The sequence below is a fragment of the Filicampus tigris genome, chromosome 16 (assembly GCF_054856515.1).
Source record: "Filicampus tigris isolate MCC_2025a chromosome 16, RoL_Ftig_1.0, whole genome shotgun sequence".
Lineage (NCBI taxonomy): Eukaryota > Metazoa > Chordata > Actinopteri > Syngnathiformes > Syngnathidae > Filicampus > Filicampus tigris.
Window position 1 is genome coordinate 11,061,238 of NC_141232.1, and position 22,655 is coordinate 11,083,892.

The 22,655-nt window shown below is 40.8% G+C and overlaps 2 protein-coding genes across 7 annotated transcripts; one reads left to right on the forward strand and one right to left on the reverse strand.

Annotated features, from left to right (window-relative positions):
- The first annotated feature begins 31 nt into the window (after nucleotides 1-31).
- On the forward strand, nucleotides 32-2,435 carry b9d1 (B9 protein domain 1). The gene is made up of 7 exons (XM_086055776.1): nucleotides 32-261; nucleotides 410-478; nucleotides 767-878; nucleotides 993-1,089; nucleotides 1,316-1,378; nucleotides 1,906-1,973; nucleotides 2,093-2,435. The coding sequence occupies exons 1-7, from the start codon at nucleotides 199-201 to the stop codon at nucleotides 2,251-2,253; spliced, it is 633 nt and encodes a 210-aa protein (XP_085911902.1). The 5' UTR covers nucleotides 32-198; the 3' UTR covers nucleotides 2,254-2,435.
- Nucleotides 2,436-2,487: 52 nt separating this feature from the next.
- On the reverse strand, nucleotides 2,488-22,475 carry epn2 (epsin 2). Of its 6 annotated transcripts, none has more exons than XM_086055774.1 (10): nucleotides 22,176-22,475; nucleotides 12,672-13,353; nucleotides 11,502-11,656; nucleotides 10,125-10,237; nucleotides 9,721-9,825; nucleotides 9,283-9,388; nucleotides 8,551-8,703; nucleotides 8,274-8,303; nucleotides 5,582-5,809; nucleotides 2,488-5,445 (listed from the first exon to the last, which is right to left on the reverse strand). In XM_086055774.1, the coding sequence occupies exons 2-10, from the start codon at nucleotides 13,100-13,102 to the stop codon at nucleotides 5,156-5,158; spliced, it is 1,611 nt and encodes a 536-aa protein (XP_085911900.1). In that variant the 5' UTR covers nucleotides 13,103-13,353; nucleotides 22,176-22,475; the 3' UTR covers nucleotides 2,488-5,155. The 6 variants fall into 6 exon arrangements, with proteins under 6 accessions (XP_085911900.1, XP_085911896.1, XP_085911897.1 ...); XM_086055770.1 differs by having other exon boundaries at nucleotides 8,211-8,303; XM_086055771.1 differs by lacking the exon at nucleotides 22,176-22,475 and adding an exon at nucleotides 21,724-22,100 and having other exon boundaries at nucleotides 8,211-8,303.
- Between the last annotated feature and the right edge of the window lie 180 nt (nucleotides 22,476-22,655).

The window sequence follows — 22,655 nt, forward strand, 5'->3', positions numbered from 1 at the left end:
TGGCCATGCATAATATGTTTTAGCCCTTGGCGCTTTCGTTCATTTTTTCCCTCGCGAGGAACCGTAGGGTAGTGTGGAAATAAACGTCGCCTTGGCAACAGAGAGTCTTTGGCTAGTTACAATCAGGCTACATGTATCTTCTAGAAGTATAGCCTTCGAGAAAAAAAAAAAGAATTCGATGTTCCGTTTTAAGCCAGCATGGCTACAAACAACCCATCTGTGTTTCTGCTTTCGGTGAATGGACAAATTGAGGGAGCGAATGTGAGTTTTATCTTGTGTTTAGCATGACGGCTACTACCAGATTAGCTAGCGAGAGTTAAGGCTTGATTGTAACGCTTTGCGTTTGTGCAAATTGAAGAAATAGATGATTAAGTCCATCTATTTGACACAACTTGTTTTTAAATTTCAGTTTCCGAGCTATGACGACTTGTACTGCAAATACTGCTTTGTTTACGGCCAAGACTGGATGCCCACCACCGTGAGTATCATTGTTAACAAAATGGTTTATGGTAAGGTTTTATGTATCACTGCACAATCTGAAAAATATATGCGCGGTATGTTATATTCATTTCAATAATCGTGTTGCTTGCGACCAGCTACCTCTTGCCCAAAGTCAGCTGGGGTGGGTTCCAGCCCACGTTTGCTTCCAAGAGCTACACTGTGCATATTTTTTCCTGATATGCAGTAGAAATGTTTCAGTGTTATTGTTTACTTATTTAAATGCTTACATAAAAAAAAATGTTTCTCTTTTTTCGTGCTTCTCTAGGGTTTGGAGGAAGGCATCACTCAAATAACATGTAAAGGCAGTCAGACGTCACAGAAATTGGTATGGAACTTCCCATTGGACATAACCTTTAAGAGCACAAACCCTTCGGGATGTGAGTATCTCTCATATGCTCACTTTCAAACACTCACGTAAGATAATTGATTTAATAATTTAGTTTAATATGAAGAAATGTTTATTGAAATCCGATGTGCTCATTCTAAATCAGGGCCTCAACTTGTGCTGAGTGTGTATGGACCAGACGTTTTTGGCAACGATGTGGTCAGAGGCTATGGAGCAACACACATCCCATTAACACCTGGAAAGTCAGTGCTACCCTCATCGACTTTAAATCGTATTTGACTTCTTTATTCCACTGAAGTTTAGCTTGAAATATTGCTTGTAGAATATATACTCACCTGCTGCAACAACTTTGAGATCCAAGAGCTGTATCAAAAGATATATCACAGCAAATTGTAAAGTTTCCCGCAAGCATGCATCGTACTCTCTTGTAAATGTGTGAAACATATCAGCTCTTTGGTGGCCCCACAGACATACACGGACCCTCCCCATGTTTGTACCTGAACCCACATGGAGACTTCAAAAGTTCACTAGGTGAGTTATTAGTTTGGTTAGTGTTGGGACAGTGGCAGTACTTTTTGATCCGTTATACACCACGATACATTTGACAGAAAACAATGAACATGGAGATTTTTAGCTTCAAGAGGTTTCACAGTGACTTCCTAGTAACGCATGAGGAGTGAAACTCAAAATTTGGTGACGTCCATCGTCTCCAAACTTGAAGCGGTCATTGAGTTTGAAGGTTTCCCATAAAGTCTAATGTTTATATTTAGAAGTGTCAACCACGTAATGCAGTACCACTTGATGAGCTCTTCACAATTGAGGTAATTTGCAAAAAGATCTGCAATTCTGAAAAGGTAAATGACACTTTTTTTTTTTTTTGAAACCTTAAAGCTGAAAGTCTACTTTTCAGTTGGTTTAATTTCAAACCCTTTTGTGTATCAAGGCAAAAATCATAACTTACCAAATAACGCTGGACCATACATCTGCACTGCCATGAAAACCCACACAGAATTTAAATTAATAGTATTACTGTATTTTTTTTTTTTTTTTTTTAATAGTTGGCTTTGGGGACGTCGACCAGAGTACACAGACCCTAAAGTGGTAGCCCAGGGTGAAGGGCGAGAAGGTATGTGTGGATGTTTATTCTTTATGGTAAATAAGAACAGAAGCAACCAGATAGTACTTGGAGGTGGGGGTGTGTGGGTTGTGTGCCTTCACATTAGGTAACCTGTTGTTTTATTACAGTGACACGGGTTTGTTCCGAAGGATTTGTTACAGTCTGCTTTAACATCGTCATGAAGGACATGAAGAAACTGGGCTATGATTCTGGACCATCAAATTCCTCTAACACACAATCCTACGCCACCACATCTGGCTGGTCCACAGAGGAACATACACATTTGTGATTATATTGAGGAAACATGACAATTTGAAGTGTCCAACCTTCCGTTCTGATGATGATCACTACAACAGTCAAAATAATGCTGACTGTACTGTTTTATATTCAACATGTTTTATGCTTTGTTTTTGCAATTGTAAAGTTTTCCATCGTTTGTATTTTTTTTTACATAAAGTTTGATTTAACAGATATGATCTTTGTTTAAAATGTTTTTCAAAGACACTGCGACAAATTACAGAGCTGAAGTGTATACATTTTATTTTGAACCAATGCAGCTACACTCATCCTCAGCCAACAGGGGGCGACCTGCTGCGCTCGTTTGTTTAGATGCCGGTAAGATTCCACGGTGACGTTTCCTACAAAAACCCATTACACAGAATAATAAAGATCAAAAAAATAACGGTATGTTACAATAGTACAAATGATAAATTATATTATACAGTTATAATGCCAACAGATTGAGCACGTCTCGAATAAAAAGCAGCCTGCTCCCAGTACTATGAGAAGGGTAGACACGTGGAGAATAAAAAGGTGGCTATTAATGCATATAAAGACAGTCTGTAAGGTCAGGTATTCTCTCAATAAAAGCATAGTGAATACAAAGTGAGCATCATGAGCTTGCCACACGTAACTACTGTAAAACAGTCAGAAAAAGTGGTCATTTGAAGTGTCATCCAACATTTTTTCCTTTGTCAATGCAGCCATCTTTTTATATCATCACTTTAATGTTAGTGAAATCGAAGAGGGTGAGAAAAAAACACTACGTCTTAGCTATATTACTGTAGGCGAAGTTCAATAAACGAGCATTAGCAAATCCAACTTTACAAAACACATCAGGCATTTTATCTTTTAAAAGTGAACTTGCCGCATTGTTTGCATATATTCTTTGTTTGCAATTAAACAGTTTCACTGGGCTGTATGCATCCAATCCATCAAACACCCATCCATGAGCCAAGCATATAAAAAAAAAAATCACCAGTTTCCCTCTGCTATAACCATCTCATGTAGACGAAGCTGCCCCTCCATTTGCCTGAGAGAAGTGCATGCATTTAGAGCAAAAATGAAAGGTCCTGTTAAGCTAGCATAGCACAGCAGATGGGAGGGGGTGACAGCACATCAAAAGAGAACTGAAAACAAAAGTAAAAATATTGGCAGTGATAGACATTTGAAGAGATACAAGAGTTGTCTCCATCTCTTATTACACACACTCAGCAGTAATCCTCCAAAATAGAAACATTTTGCACAAACTTAAAATAGCTCTAAATGACATGGCGGGGGGAAAAGTAACAACGGAGTGTGCATCCACTAACAGAAAAAAACAGTGCGACCCTAACGCTGGGTCTACTCTGGAAAAAAAAGGAGGTGGGGGGCACCCTCGATCAGTCGCTGTGACTTTGGTAACAGTTGTGCTTCTAAGAGAAGTGAATGGTTGACCCATAGGGTGAAACACTAGAATGACCTTATGCAGACTAAAATAGAATATGCAGCACCTCAACAACTTAAAAAGGATCTGCTAAGGATTAGCACGAGTGAATAGCAAAACGTAACCACGAGAAATGACCTACAACCCCCTCCCTCGTTTGTTCTTCTACTGCGTGTTCACCAGATAAAATCATTGCAGATGAATACGTCACAGTAAATACACTCTCCACGTTGCTGATTGGCTGACTGTTGGCATGCCAACACAAGATGCTGCAGACATCACCACCACAGGGGGAGAACTCGACTTACAACGTGGCGACATAGTTCATTCAAGTCCAAATAGAAGCTGGTATCTCGTTCAAACTGCGCACGCACTCCCTCTTTCCCTTTGACCCTAGTACAAACAAAAAAACGGGAAAAAAAAAAAAAAATCCGCAATGCCTCATTATTTTCTTGAATACTGACGCTATCACAGTTCATTAATTTATGTCTAAACGCACATTTGATGTCTTAATGTTGTACATCACATGGAGCTGTAGGATTGGGGCATTGACAGGTCATCTGCGAGCATGCCCACGCCACTTAATCACTCGGACAGGGAGTCCATCCCCTTTGAGAAGCATTCACAATGTTAATACCGTGACATTTGTTGGTCAGCATGTTTTGTGGTGGTCCAGGAAGGAGTCCAATGGAGTGGCCAGATGAGCGCTGTGATGGAGTGGTACAGAAAAAGTCAGTTTAAGCTGTCGCGTCCTGTTTTGCAGCTAGCCTCCTTGCCTACGCTAAGGTGTAATGGTGAGCCCAACAGTCGTGGAAGTAATTTTTTTTTAAAAAAAGCCAACAAAATGTGCAAAATCCCTGCTTCGGAGCACACACACAGACAGAGTATAAACATATCTGACCGTCTCTATCATTCTAACTCCAGTAAGTGAAGGAAACGCTTACTGGGAAATACACAGTGTAATAGCACTAGAATGTGCAACCACTCACACACATATCCACGCATGCGCGCGCGCGCACACACACACACACTATTCAGCTGACGGCTTATAAAAGATTAGCTCTAGTGACGGGATAAGATCCTGGCATTAGTAGAGTCAGGCTTCTGTCACTCCACAGAAGAAAGGAGCAATCCTACGGCGGAAGGAAGGCGGGTGAGAGACAAGTGGACTGTCTTAACCTGCCTCCGTGGGGGCGGGGCGGCGGAATGTGAACACCCCTGCTACTCTAACTCTGATGCCAAATGGACAGTGAACTACATCAGTGTCGCTTCGAAATTAAACACAGAACTAGGCAGTCCGTAGCACTGAGAGGAAGAGGAGGAAGCGCGGGGTATGGTTAAAAGGATGCCACAATGTCTACGACCTTGCTGGGGGGGTTGGTTAGAAAAGGGATACATGAGACAAGACGACTTCTCGATGTAGCTTTGTAGAGCTTGTGGGGGAAGGGGGGGCGTTCTGGGTGCAAGTTGTCCTGCAGTCATCCCTTCACAAAAGGAATGGGTTGGTAGCTCCAGTGGGCTGCGACCCAGCCTGGGGGGGCATGCTCATCAGTGGCTGGGGCATAGAGCCCATCGGGCGTCCCACAGGGGCCACGCCTGCCAAGGGGACCATGGTGACGGGCTGGGTGGCCAAGGAGGATGTGGCCATGGAATCAGCCATGCCACTGGCAAACCCCGAAGGCATGGGGCTGACTCGCATCTGGTTGAGGGTTGGAGGAGCCGGCTGGCTCACTTGGAAGGGATTGGCATGGGCGGTGGTGGCTGCGGCAGCGCCACCTAAATAAACACAAAGTCACGGACAATGTCAGAAGCACAAAAAGACGGTCAGTGAGTTCCAACTACCCTGGATCACGGGCAAAGTCAGAGCACAAGAAGAGTCATAATGAGTTCCAAATTTCTGAGATACACCTACTTTGTGCAGCCAAGAATGGGTTGAAAGCTGGTGCAGGTTGGGCTGGTTTGGTCACCAGAGAATCCAGGTTGACCAGGGCAGCATTGGGCCCCAGGAAAGACTCTGGGGTCTTCCTGGTTGGATTTGAAGAAGTAGACATGGATGTGGGAAGGGGGTCGAAGAGGTCCAAACTGCTGCTGCTAGCAAGACTGGCTTGAGAGGGAACAGAGGATGGTAGACCACCATCACCTACAAAACAGAAGTTGTTGCGATATATAATACACTATACATGCGGAAACCCCAATTACAATCAAGTTGTGACGTTAAGTAGAATGTAAATGCAAACCGAATACAGTATAACAAATACTTCCCTTTTGTTGCCCGTCCCAGGTTTTGCACGTGTTGCACCCGTCAAATTAAGTAAGAGTAAATATTTGTACACAAAAAAATAAAATAAAATACTGAATAATATTACAAAACCCAATACCGGTGAAGTTCGGACGTTGTGTAAATATAGCAGCAAACTGATTTGCAGATCATTTGCAACTTACTGTACTGTATAGTCAGTTGCATAGACTACAAAGACAAGCTATTGGAAGATATAAACTGATACACACTTTACAGCAGGGTTCACCAATGTGTACATAAGTAATAATACACAAGTACATGTAGTATTTTTGCTGAGAACAACATATCAACATTGAAAGTTGAATTCAAAATGATATAGTGCATCAATCTGCATGTGAAAGTTCACTGTAAAAAATACATAAATGATGTAGTAAATTAATCAGAAGGAGCTATTATGGGAGGACGTCAGAGGCAGACAGCCTATTTGGTAGCAATGGATACAAAGAGCGATGGAGACGCACCAAACCCAGCAAGCCATCTGCAATACATGTCATTAGGACGAACTAATCTCAGAATAGAAATTCACATATGACAATGACAAAAGGGTGCACTGATTCTCCCAGGAATCCTTCTGGTTTTAGCCAGTCACTTCAGAAGCCTGCTGGTCTAACAGAGCCTTACCACATTTTTCATACAGGCTTTCCTTTTTGGGAAATTATCTTAAAGCCGGTGTTTATGTTCTCTTCCTTGATTGTATCCAACATGGGCTAAAGCAGAAATTGGCATCGAGTGCCACCCTCCTCACAGAATCTAACCACAAGAAGGAAAACCAAGATGATTTTTGGAAACCTTTACCTACATTTGGAACTTAGGGAAACAGAGTCCTTTCTTTACATTTATGAGATAAGGCTCGAAATACTGTAATTGTTTTTCTTTGAGGAACAGTTTTGCGAGTCAATGACTTAATTTGGGGAGCGACTTTGAAATTTTGAGAAGCATTTTTTTTTTTTTTTTGCAGTTTACTCTTTGGGACCCGATTAAACAATAAAAATATGACAATATACTGAATGAACAATTTGTTCTTTTTTATATAATCAAGAGTTTTTATATCTTAAATTCACATTATGTATTATAACAGCAAGCTGTATATTCTTGGTTAGAAACATTTTCAGTGGGGCAATTTCAATTTCTGAATGGGTTGTATTGTCTTTTAGTAACGCTAAATTGATCAAAAAAATGTAAAAAAGATCTACTGTAATGTAATTTTGAGTACCGGTACATTTAATGTGCAGAGCCCAAATGTCAAAATCAAAAACTCAGAGGACTTTATTGTGAAAAAAATATATAACTGATATTCATAATATTTTTATACTATATTAATATACTTTTAAGTTTATATGTCACTCCTCCTGGATGACATACACCTTAACGGAACTTAATTAATTTCCAGGTCTGTTTAGCGAGTTTGATTTTCTCTCCAGAGTCCAAACACTTATTCATTTTCCTGCTATTTTGCTGTTCAAAGTTGGATTCTCTCCACATTAATGTGGTTCCTGCCAGACGTCTGTGAAAAGTGTACTTGATCACCCTAGCCGTTAATTCCGGTGTTAAAAGATATTGTGTCAATCTTAGGTTAATTTAGCAACCAGCATTACTTATCATCGTTCCTCGTAATCCCTTTGTGAGAACGATACTTGCCACAAGTGCATTTTATCCGCTGCCATGGAGGCGATGCTTACTAACTTAATAGCTACTATGCGACGTGTTTAGCCACACAAGCTAGCCAGCCAAAGCCACAAACCCGCGTGTACAAGATGTGAGCGCGTCCAGCACAGCAAATCTTTTTTGGGCCATCTTGGCAATTCAATTATTGGGAAAAACGTAAAAGAGTGTGATTCTCACTTTTGCTATTCAATGTGTTTTGATGAGGCGCACAATGAAAATTTTTGACTCGCAAACTGTGAAACTGCTTACAGTATATCGAGCCTTGTGAGATTAAAAAAAAAAAAAAATGCAGATAGGTGACACCACAATAAGATTAACACCCTCGTGATACAAGACCAGACCAGAGCAAATTGCCTTCTTTTTGAAAAGCATATTGTTATTGCAGTATGTATTTCATGAGTTTTGCCATGGAAAAGAGAAATGGCTGCCATGGCTCATTGCTCCAGTCTGGTAGTATAAACATACATACAAAGACAGGACACTTGTCTGTGCCCTACAGAAATATTGGGACATCTGCGGGCACAGAGGAAGATCAACACAGACTGTGTCAATAGGGAGACAAGGACAGGGTGAGTACCAGCAGGGACAGAGGAGGAAGAGCGCAGGCTGTCAAACTCTGAGAAGTCCTCTTTGGACGTACCATTGGATTCACTGAACAGGTCAAAGCTACCTGGATGGGGACAACATATACATATAATATAAAGCAAATACGAACACATGGACACATGGTAACAGACAAAACAAATATGAACGTGTACAAATATCTAAGTAGATTAAAGGAGATGGATGCAAAAAGGCAAATGGCACAACCAAACAGCATTTAAGTCTCCAGGATACTGCTGCATAATTCGTTCTACATAATTAGCTCATCATTGAAGACGTCAGAATCATTACAACATCCTTCCTCTATGGGTTACCTGTGTTGGAAGCCTTTGGGCGAGTAGCTGCTGACCCCCAGGGATCAGAAGCGGGAGTGGACTTTGATGCCCAAGGATCACTGCTCTTCATGGGTGGAACTGAGCTAGCAGCCCCCCATGGGTCCGCTGAGGCGGCTGACTTAGAAGCAGAACCTTGAGAGTGCAAAATAGTTTTATGAGTGACAAAATAAGGATAGGGCAATCATGAGGTACAAGATCGAGTGGTTTCATAAGAGGATGTTCATGAAAGTTATGGTGGCAGGAATCAAATGACCAACCTCTTTCCACTGTTAACCCAAACTACGTGTCCTTCTGTCACTTCCTTTCTAGCACAAGAGTCTTCATTACAGTGTAGGCTCACAAGTTTGAGTAAAAATTTTGCAAGTGCCTCCCTTTTGACGTAAGTGAACAAACTGAAAACTGTTCTTGTTTTTTTTTTGTTTTTTTCTCTTCTCAATCGCTCCTTGGAAATAGGCAGGTAATTCTCATTACAAACGCGGCCCCTAATGTGGTCTGTCAGTGATGAACTTGTGCAGTGGAAACCCTCCTCTATTTTGCTTTATTGTCACTGGGCCTGCAGAGCAACATTCCTAGTTGACAAAGAGCCAACCAACAGTTCTCAGAGGTGCAGGTAGGGCTGAGGCACTTACACACAAAATGCTGTATCTAATACATCTCAGTATATATCCAAGGCAGTGTGTCACCATCATGCAATTTCGTATGTGTGTGTACCATAAGGTTTCCAGGGATCTCCTTTGGCCAGAGCTCCTGCACCCCAGGGGTCAGCACTGGCACCTGGCTCAGGGACATCCATTAAATCCATCAGAGATGATTGTGGCTAAAATAAGACAGAATATTCATTTCAAAATACGTAGTGGGAGCAAACATAAGCAACGTAAGGGATTTTTTTTTTCCTGATCTGTGCATTTAATATGAAACTGCTAAAAAGCCGCATTAGGAGTCATCATCTCATGGTAACAAAAATGAGCAGTCATGTCATCAATTGAGGCACAAAATTGATGGGCTAACTAGGCCATCTTCTGCTAGATGGTAGATTCATTACTGCTTCAGGGGGATGAGGGGATCAAGTCAGGCAAAATACGCGTGAGGAGACGAAATTAGCATAATTGTGCTGAGTCACTTTACGTCCATGCTTTGATGGTAACTAACCTCTTTTTTCTTGCGTGCCAGTTTGCCAGAGTCTGGGCCTCCTTTCTTACTCTCCTCCAAGGCCATCTGTAGTCTTAGATCATCCCCTCTGCGTATGCGCTCCTCCTGTAAAAGGACACTAGTAAGGACAAACTGCACCCGAACAATTTGCACTTAATCTTCACCTAAGGTCCGTCATTGAATATACTGTAGCTTGTGTACATTTTATATCAATCCAAAACTGCACAATATTGACAGTGACGCCACTATTTTTCCATCAAGTATATGTCAAGTAAACACAGGAACTAGACAGGCCAATCAAAGCCATTTATTGAACACAAGACTGATTTGATACATTGAAGTAACTACCCAGATGTGTCCACATGGTGATTCGTTACCTGCCACGTAGCACACGCGTTTACTACCTGCTCTGCCGCTTCTCTGCTCATGGCCAGAGCCAGTTGCAACTGTAGCTCCTCCTCACCGCTCGTCTGAGGTCTGGCTTGCTCCAATTCTGATCCCGCATTGGGAGATGTGGCTGATGGACAAAATGAGACACAACATCTTTTATAAACATCATACATACAATAATTACAATAAAATACGGAACAACTTCTGTGACACTTTTGAGATATTGGATTAAATACTGTAACAAGGATAGAAATGAACATGGCTGTGAACCATTACACTTGCAGAGATTCTTGCAAAAAATGTCAAATTAAATATCAGGGATAGACCTATACCACCTTTTCCAGACCCAGTATGAGTAAGACTACTTTTATTTGATTACTCACTATACCAAATAAAACATGGTGCACTGTGTTTTGAGCCCTATGCGCCTGAAAATAAAAGAATATGCAATTAGTGAATAGGTTATTGTATCATGCAAGTATGCTTATGACCTACTTTGGACCCTTTGAAAACAAGGGCATATGATAGGTCAATTCCAGTTGCATTGTTTTCAGTCACACTCTGCCAACACACGGTAGCCAGGAGCTTCAAGTGGAATCTCAAAAATTTCTCCTGGCAAACGCCCACAGCGACGGCGGCTCAGTCTTATTCCTATTGGTCAGACTTAAGTTCCGTTTTCTCCACTGATGACTCAGCTGTCGGGCCTTCCGCTTCAGAGCCACATACTGAAGCGTACTTACATGGAGGAATGTGGGCCGCACACTAAGGTCGAGAGCGGACTCTGAGCAACACATATGATCCACGCTTGCAAACGCACACAGACTCACACAAACGGCTGAGTGTCAAAAGGTGAAAAGAAAACAGGCCAACATGATAGTTCACACTATCATTTCAAATTCTCCCGTGTTTCCGCCTGTCCCTCTGTGTGTGAACCCATTTCCTGACTGTGATTTTTGATTCTTTTTATCTCTGTTGTGGTTTCAAAGATTCCGTGGTGGGGTTGTTTTGGTCACTAGCACATTGTAGAACACTGAATAGCAAACCCAACAGAATCAACAAGTACCGGTACTGTAATTATCATCAAGCCCCCAATGTCTTCACTGACAGAGAAACTGATGTAACCCGCATCTTAATTTTCATTTCCATCTCCGTACCTCCATTCACCCGTGCCTCTTTTTTTACATGCTCACTATATTTATAAGGTCATCCACCCAAACTCATTTGCATAAAGAGGAGCATATTCCATGGGAAAGGGCTTCAATTTCCATACTGAAAAGCCAGAGTACATGAATACGTTTTGGAGCAGATTTGGGGTGGAAGGAGATACATAACGGGGTCATTTGATAATAATACACATTTTACTTAAAAAATAATCATAAAATGGTACTCACATCCATGGTAAGAGGCAGGCGAGCCCTCTGACCTGCCGTACTCTTCACTGTAGGAAGTAGAGAGGTTGGGCTGTGATGAGCCTCGACCAAAGCCCATCTGACTGCTCCCTGTGGACACCTGGGCCATACGCTCTTTGGTCTTCAAAGCCTGAGACCTTGCAGGACAAAACACAGTAATCTTCTTTAAAAAGGTCAAGGTATTTCTACATAAAGCATGTTATGAAAAAGATCAGGAGTGAGGGGGAAAAAATGGTGAAAAAACATTCAATTTTGTCTACTATGTTAAATTCCTCAATGGGAAATGTCATTGACATGCTGCTGTGTATTTACGTTTGTTGCACACCACACAGACGAGACCACACGCATGGAAGCCGCATGGAGAGCTGAAGGCCAGGGTGAAAAAGGTGCTGCACCTCTGAGCTGAGTTTGGTGTGGGCTTTGTGTCTTGCTCAAGGACACCTCATGAGTAGTCAGATTTGCACCTCTCCAACAACTTATTGCAATTACTTTTGTCCATAGCGCGACTCAGATCGTAACCCTCTATTCGCAAAATGCCTAGTCCTTATGGATGATTTACTGTGTGCCCATATTGCAGAATCCACAAAATAAGTGGCATGAGTAAAATCATCAGTCTGAGGTTCCACTTACTGTAAACCTCACATCAAAAGTACCAGCCTGTAAAATGACTAAAAAAGAAACAACTGATCTGTGCTGAGAAATAAGCTTGTTGAAACTGCTCCGGGCTGAGGCATGAACCATCAGCCAAAACACCACACACCAAGATAATCACATTGCTGGGGAAAAAGAGCTATGTTCATATACTAAACTAGCAAGAAAGGGGAACTTTACTAAACTCTGTTCACACCAGAGTTTTGAAGGTATACATTTTTGTATGTGACGGTCCCTCCATCCCTCTGATATCTATGGCAGCCGTGAGTACACTGATTACGCCGCATCATCAAATGTTCTGGTTACTTCCACACAGAGGACTACTTTAGGCCAAAACATATGCTACTATGCAACATAATGTCCCTGGTGAAATGGTTCAAGTCAATAACACTGAGGTAGGCTACTTTAGATTCTAATTATTGTTAAAGTAAGAAGTAACGACACACTTCTCCTTTCAACACCTGCTTTACATGTGTTTGAATTTGACGGTTAATCTCTTACCGCTCTCCTTTGAGACGGTCTTCGTCTTTAAGGAGGACCACGAGCTGCTTGCTCTTCTCCCTCACGTTGATGCCCTGGTCCTTCCCATCTCTGTCAACATACTGGAAGTCTTTCAGAGTCTGGATGGCAAAGATGTTCTCCTTGCATTGCAACGCCACTCGCTCCGAGCCAGTCTTGATCAGGTAGTCGAGCAGGGTGAGCGCTTTGTAGACGTGGCGCCAGTTCTTGCCATGGTCATTGAGTCGTCTCCAGATCATACTCATGATCTCACTAAAAGCCACCACGTTGTAAGTTAGGTCGGCAATTTCAGACATGAGTGAAGATGAGGGCCCCCAAGGGTCGTTGGAGGTGGCCTCTCTGACTTTCTTTTCTGCATCAGAGTAGTTGTTCACCATGTTCTTCATTTGGCGACGGATGGTAGAGCTTGGCATTGTGGCGGTCGAGGTGGGACACACAGGATAAACAATTTCAACTCTCACAAGAATAGGGCACGCTAAAGGTTTTGCGTATTCGCGCAGCAGCTGTGTGTCAGTCCAAGGTGTCCTTGTCTGAAAAACTTGCAGGATAAGAGTTTATGAGGCTTCTTCAGGCCAGTGCAGTGTTCCTGAGTCCTCCAGAACAATGTCTGTTAAAACCATCTCCACACACAAAGTGACGGCAGTACTTGCGACCGTGCCATTACCTAGGATGCACAAAATAAAAGTTAATGAATTACAGATGGCAGATGTTATGTTACAGTGCAGCATCAAGAATCCATGACAACCAGCTCGTCAGATTCTCTTGGCCTACAGTAACTATGAGCATGTGTTCAGCCTAGGGGTGGGGCGAGAAGGGGGGAAAAAAAAAATCTCGATATTTATTCAAAAAACTTGATAACGATAATTTAACGATATTCTACAAAAATATTTTAAATCTGCACTTGCTTCACAGACCAATTGTGGATAGACAGCGTTTGTGAATATCTCTTTTAAATTGCTAAATACAGCTTCTGCAAAACAATGATATTCTACAACAATATTTAACAATAAAGGACAAAAAAATATGTATCGACTTATATTGATTTTTGGGAATATTTATGCCATTTAAATGTCCCTTCCGTTATTCCATAATGATGTGACATTTTGAGCTGCAGTAAGTACCGGTGTACCACTGCCACCTACTAGAACAGGGGTGGGCAAATGTTTGGACTTGCGGGCCACATTGGGATGTAAAATTTGACAGAGGGGCCGGCTAGGAACATTTGCATCGAGTGTTTGGGCCAGATAACACACGCAAATAAACGAACAAGCCGATTGACTACCAGCGTGCACTGATGGCCGCAGCTTTCAAACGCGCAAAAGAGCTCTCATGCAGGGAGTACGTTTGTGTCAATGAATATCGTCGCTGTTCTGCGAAAAACACCTATTTCCATTTTTTTCTTTCATTTTCTTATTTTTACGTTAATGGTGTTTCCACCTTACAGACATTGCATTAATGTGAAAATTTTAAAAAATTCCAAACTTGTAGATAAGTGTTTTTCACAGGACAGCGACAATATGCAAGATGCGGCGCTTCCACACCTGCTCATACAAGTCCTCTCCTTGCGTTGTCCTCTTTACTGATTCCATGCTCAAAAGCTCCTCAATTATCTAAAAACTTTCCGTACTTTTTTTCTATTTATAGTAATAGATATTCATTTATTGAACAGTAACATCTACAAAAAAATCAATTAAACTATTATTTTTCACTATATAAAATGTGACTAATAACAAAATATCAATAATTTAAACCAAATGAGCCAGAGGATGGAGTAAAAATAAGTGTAACACATTACTATTATAAGAAAAAATAATGCAAACAATAAATCTCTCACAGATTAGTGTGAAGCAAAGTTCTTTGCTATGAACAACACAAAGAACAAACTTAACTTGAACAGTAAGGAACAAAGTTCCTTGTCAAGTGTTTTTCAAAAACGCAAGGCCTGCCCGCACACCGCACGATGAGTAAAAACCCAGCTAGGAAGAAATATATATATATATATATTTTTTTAAACTGAAGAGGAAATTAGTGGAGCACGTGAACGAGAAAAAACAGAATAATTTGGATCCACAAGCTTTCACTATTTTGACCCATTTGAAACTCAAAATGCGGTCATGGCTAAGAATTGTTTGCAAACTCAACATATATATATTGTAACTAATCGGACCTAGTGTTCACAGAACCTGTGAAATAAGTCATAAGAGGATGGCATATTATCTGATTACTGGAGAGTCTAAATGATTGTCAAGAAAGTTCAACTTTAGTTGACTGTAATGTTTGATACATTGCAAAAACTTTGTAAAACAAATAGAAGTCATTTAGTTCTGAGGTGAAAGTTATTCATAGCTACGTTGTAAACCTAGAGCATCGGTATACAGCAATGGCCTTTAACTTCATCCTAATTAATAGCTAAGGTCCATCAGTAACACTAAATTGCTGCAGCTCAACTACAGTATTCAAGTGCCTCACTTCTTAAGACTATTGGTCTCAATAATGAAGAGAAAACTTGTTTTCTTGTACTATACTGTAAATTAGGGGTGGGCGATATGGCAAAAATATATCATGACTTTTTACATCGTTTTTTTAAGACTGATTTGCACATTTCTGACCATCTTCCTCATGTTAAACATATAAAACATATTTAAAAAGTATATATTAAACTCTGAGAGAAAAAAAATGACATTTTAATCCAGCTAAGCTTTCTGAACAGGTTTTAATTTGAATACGTAGTGACAATTTTTATCAAAATGTGCAGTGAATGTAAACATAAAAGGTAACATAACGTAAACATAAATACACAGCTCGAAACGCAGGTCTAGCACTAGTCTTTTAAAGCCCTCGTTTTCCACTGTTTTAATGGGAATCATGTCTTCAGCAAGGTAATAAGTCACTTCCTCAGTTACTTGTTTACACTGTTGCCTGTTTTTTCATGTGGAGTTGCCTTGTTAAATGACGGTGTTACCGTGGGTTGCGGTAGCTTGGAGCTAGCGGCTGCCTCTGGCTACCGTGCGTCTGATCTCAGTTTGCTTTGCCTGTCGGCGCTGGCGTCCGAACCGAGTCTCTGCAAACTTTGCAAATAACTGCTTTGCGCTTTCTCCTCCGAGGAAAAGCCAAACCAAATCGACACTGTGGATGTGGAGTTTCTTTTCGGGACCAACTCTTGCTTCGTGGTGACTTTGCGCCATAGCCTCCCGTTGGTCTGGTATACGCATCAGCTGCTTTGCGCCGCCATAGAGCTAAACTGTATAGAATGTGCCATGTAGACGATCCAACGATCTTTCGGCTTTATGAGATCGTGAACACCTTAAACCGCTTAACGATCTAATATCGTCATATCGCCCACCCCTAATGTAAATGCACCCTTTCTACTTTCAACATCAACTTTCTACATCCAAAGAGGCGGCTGTGGCCATGTCCTATTCAGTAATATCCTACGTGCGCTGAGCATGTACCAGCATGCCCCACAAGCAAGTAATGGTGTAAGCACTATTAAGTAGGGAGTGTTCAGAGTTGTAGATTTCATTTGCTAAGTCACTACTTGAATGTTTCATTGTGAGGGCAGCTTCCGGCCGAGCCATGCCATGGAGGGACAGCTGGAGAGGAAACGAGGATGAGTGAGAGTGCTTAGGGAATAGGAAAACAACTTGGCGCATCCCCTAAATTCACTTAATGCCAGTGAAATGTGATTCCTGTGGAGAATGCCCCCCTGCCACCCCACAAACTTTCCCTCATCAGCCTGCATCGCCATGAATACGACGGAGGCCTAATTACACATCTGCTGCAATAATCACCTATTCACTCACTGCAGACAGGAGGAAGAGAAGAGAGTCTGTCTTGTCCATCGCAACCCCCACTACTACCCCCACCCAAATACACACACACACGCAAACCGGAACAACCCCCACCACAAACACAGCCGGACCCCCTTTTCTTGAGTCCTTCTGGTGCTGAGCTCACTTAGGCCACAAACCTGCGTGGGTGTAGAAGGGTGTAAATGTGCCAATAGAGGTTCATCAAAAATATACTACTAAATGACTCAAGTCAGCCTCCTGCCATTAAAATAATAGGACAACCATAAACTAACAGCAGGTTGCAGTTCCAGATGAACTCACACGTCCATCATGCGTTCATTGAAGTCTCCGCCCCTTTGCCCATCTGGCTCTGTCTGGCAGTTATCAGTTGAGCTTCACGTCATTTCACAAGTGAACTACTCCTGTGGTTGGGCAAAAAATGTATCAGAATACATTGTCAGATGCATCTGGACATTTTTGACACTAAATAGGCACATTCTGCCTTCTGTCAGACACTCAGCAAAGTTAGAAAGTCTGCAGTGACCTGGCAAACTAGGTAAAGATAAAGAAAAACAAAAAAAAATACTTGACAAAATGTTTGTTTTGCAGTGCAAATGTAAGCATCTCTCAATCGATTCAAAATGTCAATGACTGATTATAAAAGGCAGTAACAGAACGCCGGAGGAACTAAAAGGTTGGCACTCGGAAGTGTGGAAGTGAAGTGCCCAAGATGCATCATACAATATCCAACCAAATTCAGGATACACCGATGATTGTGGAAAATAAAGAGGATTTTTTTTTTTAGGCCATATTGCCCGGCCCGAGTTACTGTTAAGATAATACACCACTACACAATCAGGTACACTCTTCTTTTTCTTGATTTCCATCAGACTGGAATGTTTATTGTGTTGGAAACACTCTTTTCCACTATCCCCAATCTCCAAGGCAAAACAGTCCCAACATAGCTAGTAGTAAGCAAGAAGGCAGCACAACACTGAAGTCATGGTTAACATTATACTGGAAGGATGTTGTCCCAGACACAAGACAGAATTGAACTGCGCTTAGCACACTTAGTCATAGCACATGAAGAGTCATAGTGTACTTTTTCCTTAACTAGAAGGCTATTACAAAGGTTTCAGAACCTACAGCAGACAGAGTGAAGGTTATCTTTCCACATTAAGTCATGTTGTCTTTGCTGCAGTACAAAGACATGAATCAATAACATTACATCAGCTGTGGGGATGGGACGCTACATTCATGTTAAGGAGGAAACAGTTTATGGTTTACTGACAAACAATGACACATTCGCAGATGGTTAATATTTCCGCTTCAAATTTTAATTTGAGTTAGTACCATATTTAGCGTCTGCGGTCTCACCGCAACAGCTAACAAACGGGAAAATGATGCAAACCGAAGACGGCAATGGCATGAAAACAACAAGAGCTTTTGACTCATCTCAGTGATCAGCACCAAAAATGGTTACACACAAAGTAGATGACCATGTAAGTATTTCATATTGATTGATATATATATATATATATATATATATATATATATATATATATGTATATATATATATATATATATATATTGATTATTTTATTTTTTATTTTGAAAATAAGGACCTGGAAAAAAAATCTGAATTTTGGTTATTTTATTTTAACATAATACTTTACCATAATACTTAACAAGAGGTCAACACAACAATGACAGTTTTCTTCCCGTTACATACAAAATAAACTGGTCAATATAAAGGTTAAATAAACTCCTTTTTAAACATAATGTGCTTAGTAGGGCTGGGCAACATGGTTGAAAAAATGTTTCACAGTATTTCATATCAGTCAAATATTGATGGTTATTTTTTTTAACCTATTAAAAAAATTATTTTTTTTAACCTATTAAAAAAAATAACTTTTTGTGTGCATTATGTAGTGTAATGTATAGTTTGTATTCCACCAGTGCATTGTAAATGCTTATTTGCATTAGATGCTACCCCAAGGCAGTACTGTTGATACACTTAAATTAGCCTTCATTCAATGTTCATACACCGAAGTGTAAATATAATATCATGTAATATAATATCCAATAACACTTTTTAGAGTAACAACTTGTCATTACAAATATTTAATCATTCATCTAAATGTTTTCCCAACAGTCTTGCCACATAATTTATCCAAATGTAGCCTGTAACACAAGGATATTTAGTTCTAAAATGAAACATCTGAACTGATACTTTATCACACCATCCCTTACTTCACTTCATCCAGCTGGCTGGACTGCTTCCGCCGCCACCTCGGCGCTTGAAAAACTCGATGCTTCCCAGACGGCCCACCACCGCAACTCACAGGAGCAGTTCATCATGCAATTTGCAGGGCGACTGCAAATTATGCTCCAGGGCAGCTACTGTGTGATGCGTGTTTTTATCTAAGTATCTCCTCACAGATGACATGGCTAATACTCCACCTGCTTGGAGGGTCTAAGTCAGGCTGGTAAAGTGGTATCGGTGTTGTAGTATCCAAGCATTTTGCAGGAATATAGTATTGGCACCAATACTGGTATTAGTACATCCCTGCTTTCAATGCGGGTATCTGTGGGCTTTTTTTTAAGCGCTATTATGATAATAGTGAAAACTAGTGGTGCTCCGATCAATCGGCCACAGATCGTAATCGAACGATTTCTGTGGAAAAGTGTGTGATCGGCATATGTCGATCAATGCTTTCGATTCGACGATCACCCGCAGCTCATACTACGCAACCTGCAGCCAACTAGAGACCCGCTGGTGTGCAGTGTAGTATCTGTGATCATGACGTCTCTGATCCACTGTTGGAAGTGAAACTTTGAATCTCTCCTCTTTCATCTATAACTGCATCAAATTACAAAGCATATGTTTCTGTAAAGAGCTTTGTTGCAGCTGCAGCTATTATGAAAGCGGTACATAAAGGAGAGTTGAGTTGAAATAAATGTATTTTTTTGAATAATAAAAGAATGGAAATTTGGATTGAATGTTTTTTAATCTGATTCATCAATTAATCAAAAAAGTACATAAAGGATAGTTTAGTTGAAATAAGTCTTTTTTGTATAGTAAAAGAATGGAAATTTGGATTGAATGATTTTTAATCTGATTCATCAATTCATCAAAAAAATAACTGAGATTATTAAAATTATTAGGGAGCAGCTCTAATATTGAAAAACGTATAGCTAATGCATGTGATCGGTAAAACACTGATTGGGACACCCTGCATGTAAACTGAAAACTGTTAACTCATTCACTGCCAGACATTCTCAGAAACCCCTTTTACCCTAACATTGGAAATGTGTTTTAAAAAATATCAAATTCCTGTGATGGAATGTCTGGCCTGTGAAAAGACATATGTCTTTCGCAGTGAATAAGTTAAGATCACCCAAACTGACTTTTCCGTGCCATTCATCTCTAATCCACGCATATTTGGTCTATGGCATAAATTACTCATTGCATTATTCTATCCAACACAAGCATTCACTACGTTTACATGCAGTCAATATTCGGGATAAGGTCAAAATTCACATTTCTGAGTCATTCTGAATAACCCGTTTATATGGCTTGAGCAGGGAGTTACCCCGCACATTTAAATGAGATTGAAACGGCGACGCACGGACATCATGACGCAATTATTGGTCTTGTCCGCTTGTTACTTGCTTCCATCAATAAAACACATTATATTTATGTCACTCACTGCACTAACGAAGCAGACGGTTTCCTCCTCGCTTTAAAAGTGTGGTGTCGTACTTACTATAGCTTTCGTCATGTGCTTTTGCGCATAAAAGCACTTCTTGTACTACAAAGACCAAGATTCCCAGTGGTTGAGCATTCACAGAATGGAATTTTAAAAAACAGAATAAGCGCATATTCTGGATATTGCGCTTACATGGCTTTTAATACTGCCAATATTTGGGCTCTAAAAAGGTTCATTGGCTGCATGTAAATGTATTCCTAGAAACAGTGATTTACTGATTCACTGTCAATTCCACAAGTTTTGAACAATAGCATTGATTCAAATGCCCATCCCGGGTCATCACTCAAAAAAATTATAAATGTATTAAAAAAATGTATCTATAGTAATAGTAACGTCTGTAAAAAAAAATGACACTTGAAATATCTTAACCATCACTGTATGTCTCCTTAAAAATACTGCATAGGTTTTTTGCACTTTCAATATGCTTTGAATGTTTTTCTTGGAAAAAACACGATGAAGCAAACTTTGCCCCAACTACCAGTTCTAAATTTTTGCCAAAACGGTACACTGAAAGCAAGTCTACCTTGACAGAGCCGCAAAGCAGAGCGATTTAAAGATGATAGGGAGATAGAATGCTTGTCTGGAGGTCCCTCAGGAGCCTGACAGTTTATCTTTGTTGAACACAACTCAAGACACACATACCATCACTCTCACACACACACACACACAACTTGAGCAACAATTTCCAGTTACAATGATCACATGAAAATAATATTAGTCGTTGTCCACTTATCGGAGCAATTACTCAGATCCAACATAACAGGTTGTGGGTTATACACGTTGCAGCGAGGTATGGTTATTGGGGATCAAAGCAGTTTTTGTTTTAATATAAAAATAAAAGGATGAGCTACGTCCTGATAAGTCCAGCCTTGGGCCCTCCCTACCTTGTAATCAAAAAGACAGGTCATGCAAGAGATGACAACAATGATGATGCTCATTCCTCCACCCCTTATGGCAACCCACTGGCTCAGTGCACAGCCACAAGTAACACAATATTTCTCATTCAATACTTCAGCCACAACACTCGTGTGTACTATATCAGTTAGAAACCCAATCAGTACTGTACAGTGACAGCGCCCTGGCACAGTTATGCTAAATGTCGCAAAACGGCAACAAAAGGCAAAGAACATGTTTGATGATTCATTAATGGAAATACAGGAAATTGTGAAAAAAAAACTATGCTGTAAAATAAATATTTTAAAAAATCACAGCGTTTCCTTGAACTGACGTGATTGATTTCACAAGAGTCACTGACGTAGCTTTAGTTTCCTATAGACGCAAACTAGCTCAGTCACATACCCACGTACTGTATTCCGATAGCGAGTTTGATATGAAAAAACACATTTCATGTAGGTTTGTTTGAAGTTTGTGAAATCTCAGTCGAAATAGCCTAGTTGCTAACTAGCGATTACCGCTAATGTTAGCAAGTTGCGAGCAAACTTGTGAGTTAACTTGCTTAACTTTACTCACAATGTGCCGTAAAGAAGATCGATGTTGATTTGCCGTTTATTGTTTTTCCACATGTCGGTAAGCAAGACACCGGAGTGAAGTGATATTGTATTCACGCCAAATGTTGTAACACTTCGACGAAAAAAAAAAAAGTTGGGAGCAAAGCTAGCCACCCACAGAGCTTGTCTATACTGCCTTTGGTCGTTTTAATCACGTCAGATGTCGCGAATTCGGCGTCAAATCGTACTGCTCGCTTTGGGTTTACTGGAATTATATCCGACTCTGCGCCTGCACATTTTATGTGATCAATAAACTGTACTAAACCAGTCGACTAGCATGCTAAGCTATGTAGCAAATCTACTAATAGCTGAGACGGGTGCTCAGTGGAGACATCGCCACTGAAAACTGGATTAAAGGACTCTGGAAAACGTCTAAATAATTCCTCTACGTAGTCAAAACAGGCGGTATCTTACCGTATATGTCGAACTGGGTCGGATATAAATGAGAGTCCGGGGCTGTAAACCCCTAAACGCGATCCCAAAATTCCAGAGGTTAAAAAAGAGGGGAAAAAATCAAGATAGTGTACTTATTGCGGCGAGCTTGTTGCGCCTCCGCCTAGCCAAAGTGTTGCTAATGCTAATGGCAGGCCAAAGGTTTCCCCTCCTCCAGAACATGGCGGGCGGTTTGGGAGGGGGAGAGCCGGGGATGGGTGTGACCGACGCGGCCTGACTCACACACACAAAGGACCTTCCTTCCCTGCAAGCCATGTCACCCACCCAGCCAGCCGTCAATGAAACACATGAGCAGGGTCAGCTTGTTTGAAGAGGACAAACACAGACATATGCCTCAACATTGTTCTTCAGAGTAGAACGTAAACAATCAAGTATTCCCACTTCCCAGTAGTTGGATGTAACGAAGTACAACAACTACTATGTCGCTGAATTTTGATCATG

Bases quoted from the DNA above. Each gene is read 5' to 3' on its own strand.
- b9d1 (XM_086055776.1), top strand. From the start codon at position 199: ATGGCTACAAACAACCCATCTGTGTTTCTGCTTTCGGTGAATGGACAA. The intron at 479-766 runs GTGAGTATCATT...GTGCTTCTCTAG, and splicing joins AAGACTGGATGCCCACCACC to GGTTTGGAGGAAGGCATCAC. The intron at 1,379-1,905 runs GTGAGTTATTAG...TTTTTTTAATAG, and splicing joins AGACTTCAAAAGTTCACTAG to TTGGCTTTGGGGACGTCGAC.
- epn2 (XM_086055770.1), bottom strand. From the start codon at position 13,102: ATGCCAAGCTCTACCATCCGTCGCCAAATGAAGAACATGGTGAACAAC. The intron at 10,238-11,501 runs GTGAGTACCATT...TTTGTCCATCAG, and splicing joins GCCTGCCTCTTACCATGGAT to CCACATCTCCCAATGCGGGA. The intron at 9,826-10,124 runs GTAGTAAACGCG...GTCCTTTTACAG, and splicing joins GCAGAGAAGCGGCAGAGCAG to GAGGAGCGCATACGCAGAGG.